General features: G+C 42.7%; 1 protein-coding gene across 3 annotated transcripts in view; it reads left to right on the top strand.

The window, feature by feature from the left end:
* Myo3b (myosin IIIB) overlaps positions 1-24009 on the top strand; it is a 470798-nt gene that overhangs the window by 198458 nt on the left and 248331 nt on the right. For all 3 annotated transcript variants that reach the window (XM_045147622.1, XM_045147623.1, XM_045147621.1), the window contains 5 exons: positions 9937-10033; positions 11619-11735; positions 12580-12684; positions 18074-18157; positions 19177-19379. In XM_045147622.1, coding sequence (XP_045003557.1) covers positions 9937-10033; positions 11619-11735; positions 12580-12684; positions 18074-18157; positions 19177-19379 — 606 coding nt within the window. The remainder of the gene's footprint in view (positions 1-9936; positions 10034-11618; positions 11736-12579; positions 12685-18073; positions 18158-19176; positions 19380-24009) is intronic.

Below are 24009 nucleotides of genomic sequence, written 5' to 3'. Positions count from 1 at the left end.
GTAATTAGGAACTAGACAGAGCTAAGCTTGTGGACAGCCTCGGCACAATAGAAGTAAAAGCTCTTAAAGCATTTGATATGGTGAGGAACCTTGAGGTAAGAATGTGAGAAGAATTAGCAAAATGACTGGGGGAAGATGGGAACACCAGAGACTGAGAGCAGGGGAGGAAGAGAGAGAAGGCAAAGTTGGGAGGCAGGTGCTGAGGGGAGGGTATAAGAAAGGGGTGTGAGAAGCCGGGTGTGGTGGTGCACGCCTTTAATCCCAGCACTCAGGAGGCAGAGGCAGGTGGATCACTGTGTGTTCAAGGCCACCCTGAGACTACATAGTGAATTTCAGGTCAGCCTGGGCTAGAGTGAGACCTTACCTCAAAAAGCCAAAAAGGGGCTGGAGAGATGGCTTAGCAGTTAAGCGCTTGCCTGTGAAGCCTAAGGACCCCGGTTCGAGGCTCGGTTCCCCAGGTCCCACGTTAGCCAGATGCACAAGGGGGCGCACGCGTCTGGAGTTCGTATGCAGAGGCTGGAAGCCCTGGTGCGCCCATTCTCTCTCTCTCCCTCTATCTGTCTTTCTATCTGTGTCTGTCGCTCTCAAATAAATAAATAAATAATTTTAAAAAATTAAAAAAAAAAGCCAAAAAGCCACCAGGAGGAGGAGGAGGAGGAGAAGAGTTGTGAATGCTTGTGGAGGGGGCTTGGCTAGGGGAGCACAAAGGTCAAAGAGAGCTGGGGGACCCGCCGTCCTCTTTCCCCTCACAGTGAGCAGCAGGTGGCAGGTGGCGCTGGCGCAGGGACAGCAGTCATCTCTATTTTCATGAGCAGATCGCATGGACGTTGAAGAGCAGAGGACATGTGTAGGCATTGTGCGAGGTTGACACCTTGCAGAAGGTGCACCATGATGGAGGGGGCTTGGGTTATAATGGATAAATATGGGGTTCTGAGGTGTTTCCTGGAACCCCTGAGCCCCGAGTTTATATCTGTAGATTAACCAAAGAATCGGCAATTCCAAACTAGAGAAAATGAGTTTTAGAACATCGCGTTTTAAGGGCTGGAGAGATGGCGTAGCAGTTAAGGCACTTGCCTATGAAGCCTACGGACCCATGTTCAACTCTCCAGGTCCCACGTAAGCCAGGCACAAGGCGATACAAGCGCATAAGGTCGCACGTGCGCACTAGGTGGCGCATGTCTCTGGCGTTCGATTACAGTGGCTAAAGGAGGTTCTGGCTTGTCAATTCATTTTCTCTTTAAAAAAAAATCACATGTTATTCAGATACCACAGAGATGTGGAGAAAGGAAAGGACTGAGGAAGGGAAGGGACACCACGTGGTCCAGGATCTTAGAGTTGTAAAAAATATGTGAAAAGGAGCCGGGTGTGGTGGCGCACGCTTTTAATCCCAGCACTCGGGAGGCAGAGGTAGGAGGATTGCCATGAGTTCAAGGCCACCCTGAGATGACAGTTAATTCCAGGTCAGCCTGGACCAGAGTGAGACCCTACCTCGGAAAAAAAAAATAAAAAAAGAAAAAAAAATATGTGAAAAGGGATTTAGAAAGGAAGGAAAAAAAAAAAAGGTGTGTGGTTCCAAAGAGATTAAAAGTAAAGGCAGTAATAAAAAGTGTCCCTTTTTATTGGCTGCTGGGTCAGAGAGAAGTCTTACTGGCATGAAAACTTGATTGACATCATAGCCCAATCTCAACGACAATGTGCATATGTCACCAATCGAATTTAAGTTTTCCAGTAACTTACAAATTTGTCATGCCATATATTTGAATTAGGTAAACTGAACAGTCATGCAGGTTAAAGAAAAAAACAACCTCTAAAATTTTGTGAGCAATAGTGTGAAGCGACATTGTCACCTAGTCTCTCAGAGATGATTTGCAACCATTTGGTCATTTCCTTGACACCAGTCCCTATTTTCCTGAGCTCCAAAATGTCTTCTTCCCCAAACCAGTTTGGCAATTCCCTCAGTTCATCCATATCATCCAGCATGAGGTCTCAACATTAAAGGACAGAGCAGTGGGCTTGAGAACATGCATTTTGTCACTTCGCAGGAGTTGTTAGAAGAGAAAACCCACCGTGTGGAATGTGGTGGGGGCAGCGAAGGTGCCCTGATGGCTGTGCCATGACCACCAGCTCAGCTGTGAGCATTAGTACAAAGATGGCTTCCAGTTCGCCCTGCCCAAGCAGGTGGCCTGCGGCTTGCTGGGGTGGCAAGTGTTAACCCTCAGATGTCAACATTACTCTGTTATTTGGTAGAAGAATCTAATTGCTCTTTTTTTTTTTTATTCTGCTCTGCTTAATGGATTTTTGATTCTGCCCCTGTTAATGTGCCTGAGGCTGATTAAAACAATGACTTCAGTCTTTTTGATTGCTTGTCAACCTGCAGTAATGACCTTTAAAACTGATTTCTCGCTGCTTACCTACCAAACTTGCTCCCTTGCTCCCCTTCCTACTGGCAAACGTGTATGGCACACACGTGCACACACGCGCTCCTTATCTCATATGCTGATGGGTTCCTGGGTTCTGACAGGCTCCTGCACAATCATTTCATAACATGCTCATGATGATGGCACATTGAAAGTTAAAGGGCCTCCTATTCCTCTCACTGGGAAGAATTATATCTGCACCTTGATATAACTAGTATCTTCTGTATCTATCTATCTATCTATCTATCTATCTATCTATCTATCTATCTATCTATCTATCTATCTACCATCTATCTACCCATCTATCTATCAGCTATCTATCCATCCATCCATCTATAACTAAGTGAAATAAGTGAATTGATATTGATTTTTACTGATTCTTGGAAATACAGGTATGTTATCAGATACTGCTTAAGAAGCACAGATGAAAAACGAGCTGTTACTTATAATAATTTCTACCCAAACAGTTCTCTATTTTTAAATTTGTACACTGCGATGTTTTTATTTTTTTATTTACAAGGAGAGAGAGAGGGGTCGTGGAGAGAATATGGGTGGGCAGGCCAGGGCCTCTAGCCACTGCAAATGAACTCCAGACGCATGCACCACCATGTGCATCTGACTTACATGGGTCCTGGGGAATCAAACCTGGGTCCTTAGGCTTCACAAGCAAGTGCCTTAACCACTAAGCCATCTCTCCAGCTCCTGTACCACCATGTTTGTTTGAGAGTTATAACCTTAGTTTATGGTTCAAAATCTAGCTCATATACTATAGCTAGCTTGTGAAGCCATAGATTCCAAACTGCTGGAATCTGGTCTATATTTAACTCTCAGTAGAATAGTCACATGGATGATATGTCCTTATTTCACAGGAGTTCTGTGATTATAGTTGTAGTCAAATCAATGTTTCATTTTCATTGGCTCTGGTCAAAGGGATTGCTGAGATGGAAATAATGAACTGAGGAAGCATTCAACATCACAGTCTGTGGTGCAGTAAGTTTTCCTTACTGTATGGGGCCATTAATAAGGGAATAGTCCCTGGGCTCTGGCCATGACGGTAGCAGCTTAGGGCCACCGTCTTTAATAAGCACGACTCTCTTTTTCATCTCTTTCCCCCCTTCCCTTCCTCTATCCCCAACGAATGCTACTTCTCTTCAAATCTGGGGTCTGGTAGGAGTGTTCATCATTCCTCCAGTTCCACCCTAGGGGAAGGAAAGTCTGTGATCTGGAGACAGAGAAGCAGAGGCAGACTTGCGCAATGGCTCTGCCAAAGGGATTCTGTCTAAAGCACCATGGAGAGAGAGAGAGAGAGGGTGAAGCTCTCAGTAGAGTATGTCCTGTAGGTGTTAGGCTGAGGGATGTTGTCGCTCTCTCACTCCTAGCTCACGACTTAGAGTGCTTCCTTCTGTCATGCATGTAAGCGGAAGGCCATATCCTGTGTCCCTATGCGCAGCTCCTGGAGCCTCCTCATGTCCACCTGCATAAAGTCTCTGCTTCGAGTGGTAGAGTTGGCCAACAGGAAGAAGCTAAGGAAGTCAGAGGTCACGTTAGGGTGAAATCATTCACCGGACCAGCATCTCGAAGAGATTGTCAGGCCCGGTGATGGGCTGCTAAAGACCATCCACTCAAACATAATTTCACCAAGACAGGCATGGTGGCGCATGCCTTTCATCCCAGCACCTGGTAGGCAGTGGAAGGATCACCATGAGTTCGAGGCCAGCCTGGGACTATATAGTGAATTCCAGTTCAGCCTGGGCTGGAGTGAGATACTACCTTGAAAAACAAACAACAACAACAAAAGATGTCACCATCACCCTGGCATAAAAATTAAAGTAAAATCTGACCAGTCCCCTTCCTATACATGGCCTAGGCTAAAAGCAGTCCCCCAAAGTTCCCATCACCTACTCCATCCATGCCCTCTGTTGTCTTAGGTAATGCATACCCCTGCCTCTGATTCCTCACCTCCACTTTTTGCTCTCCACCCATTTCCTTGGACTTGATACTTTAGACTTGCCCTCATTCTCACCTCACTAGAGCCATGGGTTTAGATACAAGTTTTCCTAAGGCTAGCCCTACTTTGCTCCTCACTCCCACTACCATACCTTACTCCATACCCAAAGCTCCCTTCTGAGCTTCGAGCCCCAAACCCTATTTTTCCCATAAACACAAGTAGGAAATTCTGAAAACAGCAATCTAGACTTTGCTGGAATTTCAAAATGTCTTATAAGCCACTAAAGATATATCTTGTTTATTTTTTTAATTTATTTATTTGAGAGAGAGAAAGAAAGAGGGAGAGAGAGAGGGAGAGAGACAATAGGCACACCAGGGCTTCCAGCCACCACAAACAAACTCCAGATGCATGTGCTACCTTGTGTATCTGGCTTACATGGGTACTGGGGAATCGAACTGAGGACCTTTGGTTTGCAGGCAAGTGCCTTAACCATTAAATCATCTCTCAAGCCCTATATCTTGTTTTTTATGCAAATTTTTATGCAAGAGAGTGAACATGCACACATGTGTAATTGAGAATTGGTGCATCAGGGCCTCCAGCCACTGTACTCAAACTCCAGGTGTGTGCGCCCCCTTGTGGGCATGTGAGACCTTGCACTTGTGTCACCTTGTGTGTCTGGCTTACATGGTACTTGGAGAGTGAAACGTGAGTCCTCAGTCTTCGCAGGCAAGTGCCTTAAGTGCTAAGCCATCTCTCCAGCCCTAAAGCTATATCTTATACTAGAATGTTCTAAGGAAGACACTTTAGTTACAACCATTGCTACTTGTGTCCAGTTTATACAACACAACTGTGTACATAGTAGACAAACTCAAGTACTTATTTAAACATGTAGACATAAAGTATTTAAAAAGTAGAGATAGTGGGCTGGGAATGTACTTGAGTTGTTTAAAAAGGAGTAAAGGTAATAACATATTTTGTAGAATGAAAGCAAAATAAAACAACAAAAGCTACACCTTACCATGTGCTTGTGATTTAACAGAATTTCTAAAGCTTTGGGATCCTCAGTCCAAATTTCTCTCTCTCTCTCTCTCTCTCTTTGTCATTTTTACATAAAACAAGTAATTCTTTAGCAAAAATTAGTAACATGCTATTCTTAAGTAAAGCACTAGGTGGAGCATTGAGAATTTAAAGAAAATGTAAGTTTGTATTTACTAGTGAGAATAAATCATTTAACTCAAGAAATTAGAAAAATCAAATTAAACCAAACTTATTTGTATTGATTTTAACTAAAATTGGAGAAATGTGACATAACAGTTTTTCCATGCGCACTTAAAGTATAAGATAATGTTTTATAAAGAAATAAATTTTGCAAAAGAGGGAGCAGAAAGAATGTAAGAGCCACAGGGTGGGAAGGAATATCCAGAGGCATTGCTCCCACTGACTGACTTCTGCTTTCAGAACCCATAAACCCACAACTCCATGATGAATACCAGCAATCCCAGTAAGAGGCCCTCAGTGGAGTGGGGGCATGAAGGAGAGGAAGGATGCGACCAACACTCGATGTATCCATACAAAGTTTCAACTTCAAACAGTAAAATTAAGCCAGGGGTGGTGGCTAACGCCTTTGCTCCCAGCATTTGGGAGGCAGAGGTAGGAGGATCGCTGTGAGTTGTGAGTTCAAGGCCACCCTGAGACTACAGAGTGAATTCCAGGTCAGCCTGGCCCAGAGCAAGACCCTACCTTGAAAAGCCAAAGTAAATAAATATAATTTAATAGAAATAAAAAATTGTAAATATAAAACGTGAAGTAAAAATTGGGAACAATGCTTTCACTCTTCAGAAAGCCTCCAAACCCCAGAGCCCAGGAGGAAAACGAAGGAGGCATTGGTTTCAGAGGAACTCTAGTTAAGGAAGGCAAATAGGGCCACAGGGTGTGTGTGTGTGTGTGTGTGTGTTTCTGGCTGACCTTTATCAGAGTGGAAAATGAATTGATCATTATCAGAGTGGAAAATCTTGCATGTACGTCAACTTTTAGGTTGTCAAGTAGTCTTGGGAACCAATGGTTCTAAGGATGAAATTACTTGTACACAGGGAAAGAGACCACACCTGGCAGTTTACTCCATCTTTCAAAAGTGCCTGGCTCTTATCACCCATCCTTTAAAGCTTCACATCACATAAAACTGACAGCATGGGCTGGAGAGATGGCTTAGCGGTTAAGCGCTTGCCTGTGAAGCCTAAGGACCCCGGTTCGAGGCTCGATTCCCCAGGACCCACGTTAGCCAGATGCACAAGGGGGCGCACGCGTCTGGAGTTCGTTAGCAGTGGCTGGAAGCCCTGCTGCTCCCATTCTCTCTCTCTATGTGTGTCTCTTTCTTTCTCTGTCACACTCAAATAAATAAATAAAAATGAACAAAAAAAAATTAAAAAAAAAGAATTTAGGGAGGCAATGAACCAGCTGATGTTAATGAGAATTTTTATTAAACAGTTTTTTTTCTATTTAATGAATTTTCAAGAAAAAAAATATTAGGTTATGTAGAAAGGATTTGGCCAGAATCATGCACCCTCCCAATGTTTTATTTAGTGAAATGGCAAGTTAGACAGCAGGTGAATTTTCTAGTGAAAATTGGCCTCCTTTCTCCTTCCTCCTCTTTCTAGCCTGGAACTTGCTATAGAGCCAAGGATGGTCTTGAATTCTTGAACCTCCTGCCTCAGCCTTCTGAAAGCTAGGGTTATAAGTGTCCACCTCCTCACCCAGATCAAAAAAAAAAAAATCTATGACCATTACCGGCATGCAAAGACAAGATGAAGGAATTGTTCTGTTTAATAATTTTAAAATACTTATGCTACAGATTTGATTTTGTTAAATAAAATTAAGCTTCATTCTATTTTGGACCTTTATATAAATTAGTGACAAAGCTCATCATTAAACTAGATATAACTAATAGCATATTTTAGTCACCCTTTTTCAAATCTATCACTGATGAGGTTTGGGAATTATGATTTAATTTTGAAGTCTAGAACAAGGGGGAAATTTTGATGTTTTGTTTTGTTATAAGGTAGGGTCTCATTCTAGCCCAGGCTGATCTGGAATTCACTCTGCAGTCCCAGGCTGGCCTCGAACTTACAGTGACCCTCCTATCTCTGCCTCCCAAGTACTGGGATTAAAGGTATGCATTACCATGCCTGGATCAATATTTTATTTATCTATTTTCACTCCATTCTTCCTTTTGAAATGTGTTTACCGAGATATAGACTACATGGCTTCGATGTGGAAAAGCAAAACATTCAGGCAAAGCCAGCTTCAGGGACCCAGCTAGCCACAGCTGCATCACTAGGTGGCATCCGTTCTAGATGTGATGATGGTGGGCATATGGAAGAACCCAGAAGTGATGCTTCCCTACTGATGATGTTAGAGGGCGTAGGAGGACATTTTACATGTAATTTTGTTTCATTTAATGGTATTCTGAGTAATGTATGGAGTTATGCAAATTGTTGATTCCAAATTTTGACAAGGACCTAAGAATAGTACTGAGTACATTTTCAAAGCTCGTTTACGTTTTTATATCCATGACTGCATGTGCTTTCACAGCCACCTGTGAGATAAATAGACTAGTCATGAATGGTTCTATTTATAAATGAGGAGTGCTGAAATGCTGGCTGCTGAGGGATTTGCTGAGTGCCTCATTCCACATCATTCACAATGCAGAGATTAGGACCCAGAGCTTTTAACCTCTAGGCCACTGCAGACCTGTAGCACACACTGAGTGAGACGAGTCTGTGAAGGAAAGTAGGGAAAGACCTCCTCTGACCCTCAGTCAGTCTTATCACCTGAAGAGCTCTTCTTGGTGTATTTTGGCTCCCTGTGTGCCAAATAATCTGGATCTGGGTCTGTTGAATACTAGTTATTTTTGTTTCTGCTATGACAAATAAATAAGAAAGGGATTTTTAAATTTATTATCATTCATGTTTTTTAAAAATATGTTTCTATTTACTTATTTGACAAACAGAGAAACAGAGAGAGAGAGAGAGAGAGAGAGAGAGAGAGAGAGAGAGAGCATGATTCAGGGCCTCTGGCCCTTGCAAACAAACTCCAGATGCATGTGCCACTTTGTGGATCTGGATTTATGTGGGTACTGGAGAACTGAACCCAGGCTGGCAGGCTTTGCAAGAAGTGCCTTTAACTGCTGAGCCATCTCTCCAACCTCACCATCTACATTTTTTAAACATGTGGTGAGCAGCACTCCCCCAGTAGAAAACTTGCACACACAAATACATGATATATACACACACACATACATACATATATATATATCACATATATCTAGAACACATTATATATATACACACACACATATTTATATGTATATGTATATATAAAACATGTTGAGTGCTAACTTGATTCTAGGAGGCAAAAATGGACTCAGACTGAATGATGATCAGCATAGGACTAGGAAAGTAAATTGGCATATATAAATATAATGTAATATTACTCAGAGATTAAGGTGACTGAACTAGGTAGATAGTTAAAAATAATGTTGAATAAAAAAAGCAAGTTTGCTGAATAACACCTATGGTATACCATTTTTATTGTGAAACATATATATTGTATGTGTTGCCCATAGCTACATATATGCATCTAACCAATATTTACAAATAGGCTGAGAGAATATTCCTCAATAGTGGTCATCTCAAGAAAGAAGTTGTCTGGGGCAAAGGTCACAACGGAAGTTCAAATAAACAACATAAAATGTAAATAGTGATTAACTGCTTTTTATATTTATTATATTTTTCACAGAAGTTTTAAAAAATATCTGGGTTTTAAAAAATACCACTGGCTGGAGAGGTGGCTTAGCAATTAAGGCACTTACCTACAAAGCCAAAGGACCCAGGTTTGGTTCCCCCCAAAATCAGATGCACAAGATAATGCATTTGTCTGGAGTTCTTTTGCAGTGGCTGGAGGCCCTGGTGAGCCCATTCTCTCCCTCTCTCTCTCACACACACACACACACACACATACACACACACTCGCTTTCTCAACTAAATAAATAAAATATTTAAAATTTTAAAAACATCTCAGAGTTAGCTATGGTGTTGGCAGACAGGGTGAGAAGAAGGAAGGGGAAGAAGGTACTAATGGTTACGTGCCATTGAAAACCCTATCCCTATAAGGCAGGATATAGAATGGCATAAATGAAATTGTCCCCTAATAAGGCCCTTGAATTTTCATGTCTTGTTCGTTTTTATCTGAAACATTACATGAAGGTTGGCAGTGATTTTGTATCACACTGAGCAGGAAAAAAATGTAGTTGCTACTTATTTCTGGAATTGCAGTGGAGAGAATTTAAGAAACACAAATATGTTTGGTAGGCCCATTTGGTGATGCTCCTTATTGTGGCAGAAGAGAGATGAGCTATGGAGACTCTCTCCAGGCCAGCTCTGTGGGAAGAGGGCGTGGCACCCGCCCCAGCTTCCCTCCCTGTCTCTGGGATGGTGGAAGGGCTCCTGTGCTGAGTCACGAGTGAGCAGCTGGGTTCGCTGTCTCAGTGCTGATCCTCTCTTGGCACATTTCCAGGCATGAAAGAATGCACACCAGAAGACCCTACCGTGTGGAGGACGCTGAGAAATACTGCCTTGAGGATGATTTGGTCAATCTCGAGGTTCTGGATGAGGTACTGAGTATTTAGTGGATCATTCTCAGGGAAAGTTTTGGTTTCACATAAACGATCTGTTCTTCCTGTTGTAGACCATGGTCGTTCACACATTTCGTTGCATGTATAGCCCTGGAGTAAATCTTACAAACAGTCCACTGCTGTGGCTATGATCCTGTGTTGTGTGCATTGACAATCCTGGGAAAGATGAAGAGAGAAAGATTTGGATTTTTTGAATAAAGTCCCCTATTCATAGGCCTACATGATGGCGTCTATTGGCTTCAATTGTTTTCTACTTAATAAAAACTTATAATTTATATTTTTTCAAAAAGAACTTTAAAAAATTTATTTATTTATGGGCTGGAGGGATGGCTTAGCAGTATCTGCCTGCAAAGCCAAAGGAACCAGGTTGGATTCCTCAGGACCCACGTTAGCCAGATGCACAAGGGGGCACATGCCTCTGGAGTTCATTTGCAGTGGCAGGAGGCCCTGGTGTGCCCATTTTCTCTCTCTCTCTCCCCCTCCCTCTTCTCTGTCAAATAAATTAAAAAATAAAAGTTTATTTGCAAGGACAGAGAAAGAGATTGGGGGGAGAGAGAGAATGGGTACATCCGGGCTTCTAGCTGCTGCAAATGAACTCCAGACACAGGTGCCACTTTGTTCATCTGGCTTTATGTGGGTACTGGGGAATTGAACCTGTGTCCTTGGGCTTTGTAGGCAAGTGACTTAACTACTAAGCCATCTCTCCAGCCCTAATTTACTTTTCTATGAGAGAGAGAGAGAATCGGCACTCCAGGGCCTTCAGCCACTGCAATCAAACTCCAGACACATGTACCACCTTGTGCGCATGAGTGACCTCGTATATGCGTCACCTTGTGTGTCTGGCTTATGTGGGATCTGGGGAGTCAAACATGGATCCTTAGGCTTCACAGGCAAGCACCTTAACCACTAAGCCATCTCGCCAGCCCTGTAATTTACTTTAAAGATACTTGCTTATTTTTCATAAGGAGGACATTTCTTTTTAGAAATAGTGAGGATGATGTAGCTCACATTCTAATTCTGAAAAGGGTAATAATCTCCATATGAAATATGAATATTTGCTAGAGCTGCTAATTGTGCTTGACCTGTGCCTGCTCCATCTAGCTCCGGAGAGCCTTAACTCCCACGCCTCAGTCACTAACATGTGCTCACAGTGTTCAAACTTATAATCCTACCACCTAGATTTTAAGTGCAGTGAAATGCACTGTGAGAAATAAAAATCTTCATTTTGGCCTATTAAATCTAATTCTAAATAAAATATTTTGATTGGGGGAGAAAAGTCCTTCCCATGCCCAGTAAAATCTTTGTGGGATATCTTCATGTGTTTTTTTTTTTTTTTAGCAAGTCTTGATTCTTTCAATATATTCCCCCTTTTGCTTCTTTTGTGGCAACTGTCAGCATCATGTTAGTGACTTGGAGTTATTAAGGGTCTGTGTATGATTTAAATGGGCAACTTTCATCTCACAGATAAAAATATTCTCATAGGAATAAATTTGTTGCTATTTTTTAGAATCACAGCCTTGATGGAATATAAGTTTACTCTCCATACCATTTATCTTCTTCTTAGGATACGATAATTCATCAGTTGCAGAAACGCTACGAAGACTCACTGATTTACACCTATGTTGGAGACATTCTAATTGCCTTAAACCCCTTCCAGACTCTAAGCATATACTCTCCCCAGGTGAGGGATGATTTAAGGGCATATTGCTCCTTAATGGGAAATTGAAAATCCAAGGACTTGGCAGGGACTGTAATGTGGCTTAGTGGTAGAGCCCTTGCCTAGCATTCACGTGGCCCTAGGCTTGATCCTTAGCACGAAAAACAATAATAACAACAAAAATCAGACATGCAAATAAAAGAAAGAAATTAGTAATGAAATTGTGCCACCCTAAAAGCCAGTATCCCAAACTACAGATATCAATTTAGCACAAACAGGATTTTTAACCTTGGGTGGTAACTTTTTATTTATTTATTTATTTGAGAGTGACAGACAGAGAAAGAGGCAGATAGTGAGAGAGAGAATGGGTGCGCCAGGGCCTCCAGCCACTGCAAACAAACTCCAAATGCGTGTGCCCCCTGGTGCATCTGGCTAACGTGGATCCTGGGGAATCAAGCCTTGCACTGGGGTCCTTAGGCTTCACAGGCAAGCGCTTAACTGCTAAGCCATCTCTCCAGCCCTGGGTGGTAACTTCTTAAAGCACACAATTACCGAATGCTTACTACATGCAAGGCACTGGTCTAGGTCACTGATGAGGCAGAAAAGATGTCATTATGAAACTCCGCTAGTGAATTAGGAGATTTAGGGGAGAGCAGTCAGTGCCTTTGCTCAAGCTCACGAAGCCAATAAATGCAGAACAGGAGTCAGAACACAGGTCTACACACCTCAGAGTCCAGAGCTTTCCAGTGACAGCAAGTCCCCCTGATGAATGAAAAGCATTGGTTTCCTGGGTAACAGATGGTACAAGCACTGAATGGGTCACTGGCTCATTCAGGGCTCATTGAGATGAGTTGTTTTTTCACTTCAGTTTTCGAGGCTTTATCATGGGATGAGGCGTGCATCAAATCCCCCCCACATATTCGCGTCGGCAGATGCTGCTTACCAGTGTTTGGTCACTTTCAGCAAAGACCAGGTAAGGTCTTGCCTTCCTCTCCTGCCACGTCACGTGGTAAGATGTGCATCATCTTGCTGTTCAACTCCCAGGTTTCAGAAACCTTTCCATTTTGGTTGCTGAGGCTGTCCCAAGGAACTGGAAGATGAAGAAGTTTCAGTGCAGGATCGCTGGAACACTGAAAAGCATAGTGGTGAGAGGAGAAAGCTCTTTTCACATAACACGAAGTATTTATATCAAGAGCAGTAATTTTCTTTCATAAAACGTAATGAAAATATGCCTAATATAAATGTTACAGGAACATCAAGCCACCATGATCTGATGGCAATGATTGTAACAAAAGAAGGATATAGAATGGCATAATGAAGTTTCTTCCTATTAAGGTGTCAGAATTCTCATGACTGGGGCCTTTTTATAGGAAATATTGCACTCAGGTGGACAGTAATATTATACCACATGGCTCGGCTGCTGAGAAATTGTGATTAGTTGGGTTAAGATTGAATAAATATAAAGCTTAATGTTAAACACAAACTTTACTCATATATTTTAACTTTCTAGACTTACAATTCACAGGGATGACATATCCTACCTTTGACCCCCTCTGTTACTTTCACTAGATATATTTTTCTTTATTTACTTAATTTGTTTGCAGTAGAAGTAGTCTGATTTGGCAAGTTTTTATTTCCTTGAGTTTTTTGTTGTTGTTGCTATTGTTGACAAGTTCCATGAGTGTAAACAATATCCCATGGTAATTCCCTCCCTCCTCCTCCTTTCCCCTTCGCCTTTGAAACTCCACTCTACATCATATCCCCTTCCCCTCTCAATCAGTCTCTCTTTTATTCTGATGTCACAAACTTTTCCTCCTATCATGATGGTCTTGTGTAGTAGTGTCAGACACTGTAAGGTCACGGATATCCAGGCCACTTTGTATCTGGAGGAGCACGTTGTACGGAGTCCTACCCTTCCTTTGGCTCTTTACATTCTTTCCACCACCTCTTCCTCAATGGACCCTGAGCCTTGGAAGGTATGATAGAGATATTTCATTGCTGAGCACTTCTCTGTCATTTCTTCTCAGCACCATGGTCATCCCAAGGTCACTGCCATCTGAAAAGAGAATTTTCCCTAATCAAAAGAGAGAGTAGCATTAATATATTGGTATGAACATTAAGAGAAGTGCTTATGGGCAGTTTGGTGAGCATAGTATATACATTTAGCCAGATAGCAACAGACGTTACACCCCTAGGGCTCATGACTACCCCCTGTTATAGGTTTTCAATATCAGGGATATATTCCCTCCCATGGAGTGGGCCTCCAGTCAAATTACAGGGTGGTTGCTTTCCCCCATAACAGATGTGCTACTATTGCACCCATTGGCTCATTTAGCCTGGCTGGCCAAATATAAGGCTTGCAGTGTCAACTGCTGAGTATCTTCACTGGTGATTTCTCTCTCTCCCATTGGACTGCATTCAGCATGGCTTTTTCTAGCTTTCTGTCAGCTGGTCTATATGGAAGAGGTTATCAGCTCAACTCCAGTAGGTGTTATCAGTGACCTTGCAGCCCAAGTATGTGGAGTCTTCACCAATAGAGTCTTACCATCTATCCCTGGTGGAAAACCAAGGGCCTCAGCAATGGCCTGTAATGTTTTGGGGCATCAGGGACCTCCCTGGCCAACAACTCACTGAAAGGTATCCCATCCATGGCACTGAAAATTTTCTAGTAACAATCTATGGTTCCTGAGTGTTCTGTTGTCCAAAAATATAGGTTTCCATATGACTTATTTATATTCTCTTAGAGTTTGATTAGCCCTCCCTCCACCTTTCCTTTACTCAATCTCTTCCCCTGACCTCACTTAAGCCTTTCACCCCCATTAATCTGTTCTTCTTCTTACATATATACAATGCCATCCTATTAAGTACCCCCATCCCTTCCCTTGTCTTCTCTTTATATCTCCTTTCTACCTTACTGGCCCCTGCTACCAAATTTTCTTCCTACTCACACAGAAGTCCAATAATTTGTAGCCAGGATCCACATATGAGAGAGAACATGTGACTTTGGCTTTCTGGGCCTGGGTTACCTCACTTAGTATAATCCTTTCCAGACCCATCCATTTTGATTTGGCAAGTTTTGTGAGAAAGTCACTATGTATGTATTTCCTGAGAACAGTAAGCCTAAACTTTTGGTGATGTTGAGGGATAAATGCAATCATAACAATGCAACTTACAAAACAGCATATAGATTCACTAAAGAGTAGAAACTTAGCATCTTCATGGTCTCATGGAGGTTTGTGAACTGTCCATGGATTTCCTCAAGAGGAATGGAAAGTGTAACATGGCTTTCAAGTTGAGAAGTTGCTCATTTTTTATTTTGTTTTCTCCTTGACCCCAAATGCTTTATGTTTTCAATATTAACCAGTCCTCTAGTTTTCTCACACCTACTGGGTATCCTACACATCCTGACACTATCAGGAGCCCACAAAACTGCCCCACATCAGGGACCAGTCACAAATGAAGTTCCCTGGCTCCCCACGTTTCTGTCAAGCCAAGTATAAGTTCAGGGGTTCTCACAACCTCTCTCTGGTTGGTTAATTAACTAGAATAATTCATGGAACTCAGGAAAACCATTTTTGTTCACTAGCTTATTAGAAAAGGTGCAAACTATGGGACAGATACACAGGACAGGTGTGTGTGTGTGTGTGTGTGTGTGTGTGTGTGTGTGTGTGCGCGTGCATGCACATGTGGGGGGGCTGTGGCTCCCAGAGCTTCCAGGCCTTATCCAGTAATGCCCCTTCCTGGTACCTTGACCAATTATCAGTTCCTAAGTTCATTGAACCTCAATGCTTAGGATATTTTGTAACTCAGGGAATGGGACTGAAGTGAAAACGGTCAAAGTGAATGATATATTTGAAAGAAACTGTCCTTATGAAACACAATGCTATATATAATAAAGATATGCTGATAAAATGTTTTGAATAATAAAGTAAAATTTAAGTTTATTTTTATTTATTTATTTGAGAGAGAGAGAGAATGGATGTGTCAGGGCCTTCATCCTCTGCAAATGAACTCCAGACACATGTGCTACCTTGTGCATCTGGTTTACATGGGTTCTGGGGAATCAAACCTGGGTCCTTTGGCTTTATAGACAAGTGCCTTGGCTGCTAAGCCATCCCTCCATCCCAATAAAGTAATTAAAAATATATTTTAGGGCTAGAGAGATGGCTTAGTGGTTAAGGTGCTTGCCTGTGAAACCTAAGGACCCATGTTTGACTCTCTAGATCCCACATAAGCCAGGTGCACAAGGACACACACACACACAATGGCACATGTGTCTGGAGTTTGATTACAGTGGCTGAAGTCCCTTGGTGTGCCAATTCTCTCTCTCTCTCTTGCATAAAGAAAAAAAGGCCAGTCTGTTGGGATTGCCTCAAAAAAATATATATGATTATTTATTTATTTATGAAAGAAAGGAAGAGAGAATGGGTGTACCAGAGCCTCCAGGTACTGCAAACAAACTCCACCTTGTGCATATGGCTTACATGGGTACTGGGGAATCAAACCTTGGTTCTTAGGCTTTGTAGGCAAGTACCACAACCATTACGCAATCTCTCCATCCCCTAAAGAAAGTTTTTAATTTTTTTTTTTTGTTTGTTTTTTTGTTTTTTTGAGGTAGGGTCTCATTCTGGTCCAGGCTGACCTGAATTAACTCTGCAGTCTCAGGGTGGCCTTGAACTCACTGTGATCCTCCTACCTCTGCCTCCCGAGTGCTGGGATTAAAGGCGTGCGCCACCACGCCCGGCTTCTTAAAGAAGAATTTTTATAACTCACTTTGCAACCTGATCCCTTTTCTGAAGGATAGAAAATGAGGTGAAAAGTTCCCATCCTCATTAATCATCTATTTGGTCTGTCTCTCGTCCTATCTCTAACTTCAGGTAGTCAGCCCAAAGCTCCCATCTCAAACCACATAATTTTCCACTGAGGTATTATCCTCATGGATAATACTCAAGAAAGTCCAAGCAATTTTACATCAGGAACCAGGGACAAAGACCAAATATGTAATTCGTATTATATCCCATTCACTGGTTTCCTGGTTTCACAAAGAGCTCCCAGAAGTAAATGATTAAAAGGCCAACAGCACATTTGCAGAAGAGACAAAGGCTATGCATAACAAAAAAGAAGGGGCCGGGGAGATATCTCACATGGCTAGGACCTGAGTGTGGATCCTTAGAACTCACATAAACGCTGGGTCTGGTGGGGTGTATGCCTGTAATTCCGGAGCTCAGGAGGCAGGCACAGATGGGTCCCCAGGTAAGCTGGCTAGCCAGTCCAGCCAAAGCAGTGAGCTCTGGGCTTGGCGAGAGACAGTGTCTCCATACCCTAAGGTGGAGGGCAGTCGAAGGAGACGCTCAGTGTTGACCTTTGGCCTCCGTACGCCTGTACACATGTGTGCCCACACACATGTCAAAAATGAAAATGAAGGGCTGGAGAGATGGCTTAGCAGTTAAGCGCTTGCCTGTGAAGCCTAAGGACCCCGGTTTGAGGCTCGGTTCCCCAGGTCCCACGTTAGCCAGATGCACAAGGGGGCGCATGTGTCTGGAGTTCGTTTGCAGAGGCTGGAAGCCCTGGCGCGCCCATTCTCTCTCCCTCTATCTGTCTTTCTCTCTGTGTCTGTCGCTCTCAAATAAATAAATAAATAAATAAATTTAAAAAAATGAAAATAAAAAGTAAAGGAAATACAAGAGACCTTAAGTAAATGGAAGATCTTCAACCTTGCTTATAAAAGAAGAAGATTTAAGCCAGGCATGGTGGCACATGCCTTTAATCCCAGCACTCAGGAGGCAGAGTTAGGAGGATCGCTGTGAGTTCAAGGCCACCCTGAGAAAACAAAACAAAACAAAACAAAAAAGCAGATTTACAAATAAATAAAAAATAAGATTGAAACTGCTGATAAGACTTTTACTCATAAGGTTGGCCAAAATCCAACATATTAACTGCTAAGGCTGCAAAAGAGCAGGCCTTTACATGTATTAGCAGGGTCTACATTTTGGTAATGTTTATGAAACTTGCAAACATCTTTACATTTTGATCTAACAGCCCAGCTTCTTAGAATTTCTTCTGCAGATAAAATTGCATATAAGCACAATGATCTGTCCATACCATTATTCCCTATAATATTGTTTATAATGACAAAAGAAAATGCAGAAGGATGCATCAGGTGTGGTCCCATCAGAGAATAGCACATCTGTACATTGGGGTGACAAGTAGCTGTCAGGACATGGAGAGATTCCCAGGGTAGATTATGATGCAGTGGAAAATCAAGGTGTCCAGCCCAGACTGTTAGGTGAAATGCCATAGCTGAGTGCACAGGCTGTTTCTGCGTGGTGACGTCTCTCCTTGACTCTGGTTTCTTCTGTCAGTGCATGGTCATCGGCGGAGAAAGTGGCTCAGGGAAGACTGAAAGTGCCCACTTGATTGTTCAGCACCTGACTTTCCTGGGAAAGGTATTGAGCAACCTGCTTTCTATATCATGGGAGTTCTTTTGGAGCATCATGACTGATTGAAGTTGTTTTTTTTTTTTTTAAGATTTATTTTTATTTATTTATTAGAGACAGAGAGGGGGAAGAGAGAAAAAGAGAGAGTGAGAATGGGCGCACCAAGGCTTCTAGCCACTGCAAACGAACTCCAGACACATGCACCACCATGTGCATCTGGCTTATGAGGGTCCTCGAGAATCAGACCTGGGTCCTTGGGCTTTGCAGGCATGTGCCTTAACTGCTAAGCCATCTCTCCAGCCCGGAAGTATTATTTTTATCAGGAATCACATAAAAACATTTCATCTTTACTATGTTTGCCTCCTGATCATTAGGCCTCTTAAGATGTCAGCATGACATCCTTACTTCACATAGTGAGAAAAATAATATCAGGACAAACTTGCTAGATTAGTGGTAATTAATTTTTTTTCATGTAATAGAAACATTGGGCTGTTAAGTAGGTGAAGAGGCTAAACAGTCTGAGTTAGGTCAGAGAAGTATCTATGTGGATTAAGGAGATGGAAAATGTAAATCTTTGAGCAAAAATTAAGGGAAATGAACATTTTCAGCCTGGTGAAGTGGACTTTGAAGGAACGAACATTAGTCCAGGAGTTACCGATACTTAAAGGTATTAAGTATTACATGACTGAGAAAGAATTAAATATTATTTTAGACTTCAGGTTTATTGAAGATTGTAATGGAAAAGTTATGGGTAGTCTGAATTTAAGCTCTTTCTAAATTGTTAAGCAGTAAACATCTGCCAAGGATTTTAAGTGAGGAGCCCAAAGATCTAAAACCTGCCCACTCTGATTCATGTGCAGCTAGCTGATGGGGAGATCATTTAAGAAAGCTGTGGTTGATGTTAATGTTCCTGAGTAGAGCTGTTTGGAAAAAGACAATGTAAACTTCAGTGGGTGAGGGCGGGGTGCCCGGTAACTTGTTGGAATACTGTTTCAGAGAGCGTCTCTTGAATGTTCTGTTTGGTCCAGGCCAACAATCAGACCTTGCGTGAGAAGATTCTCCAGGTGAACGCCCTAGTTGAAGCGTTTGGGAACGCATGCACTGCCATCAACGACAACTCGAGCCGGTTTGGAAAATACCTGGAAATGATGTTTACGCCCACAGGAGCTGTGATGGGGGCAAGAATCTCTGAATATCTCCTTGAAAAATCCAGAGTTATCAAACAGGCCACGTAGGTGCACTACCTTTGTATCGCTCTGGGTTCGCTCTGCAACTTGGAGAATGGGGGAATTTAGAAGTTCAACTTTTGCCCCTATTCTTTAGGCTCCCCTTCCCCAGCAGTGAGGAATTATTTTTGCAAAGGAACAGTGGCAGGCTTGGATTTAAGGAATGTTAAGGGGAGCGAAGGATGGAAGTGGGGGTGCTTTGGGAGGAGATATACCTGTTTCTCTTTGGGAGCAGACATACCTGTCTCTCTTGAGTTGGTTATGTCATGTAGAATTTAACAGTATATAATTTGCTGATGTCTTTAAGGAGCATTTGATCTCTCAATATTGAATGTGTCTAAAAAAGCACTGGAAATAATCCATGTTATTATTGTTTTTCCTTAGATGGAAAGACAAAGGAAGCCACAATTATCTGTTTTAAGGGGTGCGGTCTGGTCACAGGCAGCAGTACTCAACAGCATGATCCTTGCTGTAGGCTCAGATACCACATGTGACACTGTGACCTTGGGCAGGTCACTGAACCTTTCTGTCCCTCTAGTAATAATGGGCTTTGGGGAGGGTTAAAGAGTTCATCTATATGAAATTCCTTTAATATGACACATGCGGACACTGTTAGTCAGTTCTTCTATTACTCTCATTATTAATGCAGAACTCCGGTGTTCCTCAGGTTCAGGGCTCTATACACACAGATACTGTGTCATTGAATACCAGCTATGTCCCAGTGCTGTATTCTCTGCTGGGCCTGCTAGATTGAACAAGGCAGGCGAGGTCCACATGTCCATGAAGCATAGAGTGTGTGGATCAAGGGTGTTATATGAATAAATACAATGAAGAACTGATATGATCAGTGCCAGGAATCAGCATAAGGTGCTAGAAGTTGCAACAGGAGCAGAGAAGAGTACTTAACCTGGTCCATCAGGAAAGAGGGACTCTGTATATTTGCCTGGCAGGGGAAATACCATGATCAAGGAAAGAGGGGCTCCCTGGGCATGAGACATTTTATCTGAAACTAAGGAGGTTGAACCTTGGCCTAAAGACACCAGGAAACCATGGAACATTTTCAAGTAGAGAGGACCCCAAGCCCAACTTGCATTTGGAAATGCTATCTCCAGCCTCAGTGGGATAAGGGAAGCGAGAGAAGGCTATTGTCAAATCTATGTGAGAAAGAACAGGGCTGGACTACATGTTGGAGTGGAGAGGGAGAGAGGGAATGAGTCTAAAGGACTTCCTGCAAGTGGAATTCACAGGTCTGGGTCTAGTTGACATACCCAAGCACTGGGGATGTAGTCTGGGGCAGAGCACTTGTCTAGCATGTGGGAGGCACTGAGTTCTATGCCTAGCTCAAACAAACAAACCCACCAAACATCCTCCTCTGTCAGGTGGCATATGAGCACTAACTATTTCTTTGGCATGAACATTGAACAAACGAGCCAAAAGATGAACAGGAGTTTAAAGCTTCTCCATGGCTTTTTGATTAATTTTTTTTTTTTGAGGTTGCCTGCATTTTTCTCCCCAGATTAGTATGCTTTTAATTTTTTTAAACTTGCATTTATTTAAAACACAACACAGAGAGGCAGATAGAGAGAGAGAATGGTTGCACCATGGCCTCTAACCACTGCAAATGAGCTCCAGATGCCTGCACCACCTTGTGCATCTGGCTTACGTGGGTCCTGGGGAATCAAATCTGCGCCCCTTAGCTTTACAGGCAAGTGCCTTAACCACTGAGCTATCTCTCCAGCCCGAAATTAGTATGCTTTTAAAGATTAAGGAGTTAACTCTGAACGGGAGCTACCATGTCTTGTACTCAAATGTCGAGTGCCCTTTTATAAAGACAGTGCGGGGGGGTTCCCCTGACACACCCATTGCGCCTGTGCTGTCGCTCGCTGGACATCACTGTATCTGACTGTCTTCATGTTGACATGGGCTGGCACAGTTGTTGGCAGTATTGAATGAGACAATAAGAAGATAAGACCTGGGTGAGTCCTGTTCATCTCATCATGGTGGTTCTGCACCTTTCCCGGCACGCTGAAGGCATGGGTCCTTGGACTTTGGGTGAGGTTGCCTGAAATTCTTGCAAATGGGCATTAAATGGAAATCATCCAGAAGCTGGCAAAGTGTAAGACAGTGGCTGAGTCTTAATTGTGGCTATAGTGAGCACAGCCTCACGGCCTCACTGCCAACCAACCATGGACTGTAGCCAAAAAAAAAAAAAAAAAAAAAAAAAAAAAGGCCTTACTTGAGCTAAAATGCTAAGATATAAGGTTATTTGCAATGAGAACAAAGCCTACTGAATCCTGAGAGAAAAAAATCAAAATTAAATTAAATCCTGAGAGACAAAATCAAAATGAAATGAAAATCAAAATGAAGTGAACCAATGGTAGGGATGGATGTTGGTAGGAAAATCTCAAAGAATGGAGAGCCATCTGCAATAAAACTATAGGACGCAAGAACAAGATGGGTCAGGCCAAGCCTGCACATTAGCGAACCAGTGGTACTCATGGTTGGCCTACTGTTTTGTACCTCAGTGAATGGTGCCATCAAGCTAGAAAACAAGGAGGCAGACTGCAGCCCCACACCTCATTCCATGGATTAGGATGTTCTCTAGTCGTTTCTCTCTTTTTTTTTAAATTATTTTTATTTATTTATTTGAGAGCGACAGACACAGAGAGAAAGACAGATAGAGGGAGAGAGAGAGAATGGGCGCGCCAGGGCTTCCAGCCTCTGCAAACAAACTCCAGACACGTGCGCCCCCTTGTGCATCTGGCTAATGTGGGACCTGGGGAACCGAGCCTCAAACCGGGGTCTTTAGGCTTCACAGGCAAGCGCTTAACCGCTAAGCCATCTCTCCAGCCCTAATTGTTTCTCTTAACATGCATGTTTCACCCCGCCTTCATTCCCCACCACCACTGCCATCACACCATCCAGTTTGCATTTCTTTCTTCTTTGGACCACCTGCCAGGTCTTCGTGGATCCTTCATGGCTTACATGGCAGTACTTTTCTCATAACAAGTGTAGTCAACATGTTACACACTGACAGTACATGCAGTGCTAGTTTGAAACAATACAAAAAACAAAACCCTCTAGTAGCTTAATCAGTGCCCTGTTCTGGCTTGCCAAGGCCTGGTAAGGTAAGGGCTGGCCCTGCTTGTCTGATCACCTCTCTGTCACTGGCATTCTCTCAGTCCTGTGTGAGTATTGCACGCAGAGGGTTCTTTTAAAAATATTTTATTTATTTATTTATTCATTTGTTAGAGAAAGAGGGAGCGAGCGAGAGAGAATGGGCACACCAGGGTTTCCAGCTACTGGTAACGAACTCCAGACATGAGCGCCCCCTTGTGCAGCTGGCTAACATGGGTCCTGGGGAATCAAACCTGGGTCCTTTGGCTTTGCAGGCAAGCGCCTTAACCACTAAGCCATCCCTCCAGCCCTTCTTTCCCTTTCTTTCTGTAGCTCCTTGAGCTTCCTACTCAGGCCTCAGGGCTTCACGCAAGGGTTATTTCCTTAGAAAGTCCTTCCCCTGATATGACACAAGTAATTTCCATCCTCCATTATTCTTCATCATAGCCCTTTGCTTGTTTCTCTCAAAGCCCTCATCCCAAGTTTACTGCTTGCTTCATTAACTCTGTGTCTAGAAGAAATGCTTCAAATGTCATGAATCATCTTAGTCCTACCTCCTTGGCATCTGGCACTGTACCCGCCATTACTGACATGTAATAAATTTACCAGTTAAATAGTAAGCCTTTGAAAAACTTTCTATCTTATTCCATAATGTATGCCTTAAAAACACACAATAGGGCTGGAGAAATGGCTCAGTAGCTAAGGCACTTGCTTGCAAAGCCTAACAAATTGGTTCAATTCCCCAGTACCCACATAAAGCCAGATGTACAAAGTGGCACAGGCATCTGAAGTTTGTTTGTAATGGCTAGAGGCCCTGGCATGCCAGTTCTCTCTCTCTCTTTCTTCTTACTGTGCAAATAAATGAATAAGTAAAAATATTTTTAGGGCTGGAGAGATTGCTTAGTGGTTAAGGAAGTTGCCTACAAAGACTGGCGTTCATTTGCAATGGCTAGAGGCCCTGCCATGCCCATTCTCTCTCTTTCTCGCTATCTGCCTCTTGCTGTCTCTCTCAAATAAATAAGTTAAAAAATTAAAAAAAAACTTTTTAAAAAATGCAATAAAATTTATTTTTAAAAAATAAAACTTGGCCGGGTGTGGTGGTGCACACCTTTAATCCCAGCACTTGGGAGGTAGAGGAAGGAGGATCACTGTGAGTTCAAGGCCACCCTGAGACTACATAGTGAATTCCAGGTCAGTCTGGGCTAGAGTGAGACCCTACCTTGAAAAAAAAAAAAATTAAAATTAAAATTAAAGTGGGGGCTGGGGAGATAGTTCAGCAGTTAAGAGTGCTTGCCATTTAAGCATGAGAGACTCGTGGGCCAGAGACTTCCAAGTTCAGTTCCCAAGAACACATGTAAAAGGCTAGTTATAGCCACACATGTAACCCAGTCCATGGGGATCAGAGACTGGAGAATCACTGGAGCTCTCTAATGGACAGCAGCTCCATATTGAGGGAAAATCCGTGTCTCAAGCAATATGCAGGTGAGTGGTAAGAGAAGGGTACCAACATACTCTGGC

This window comes from Jaculus jaculus, chromosome 4 (assembly GCF_020740685.1).
Source record: "Jaculus jaculus isolate mJacJac1 chromosome 4, mJacJac1.mat.Y.cur, whole genome shotgun sequence".
Lineage (NCBI taxonomy): Eukaryota > Metazoa > Chordata > Mammalia > Rodentia > Dipodidae > Jaculus > Jaculus jaculus.
This window is presented reverse-complemented; position numbering and strand designations above follow the sequence as displayed.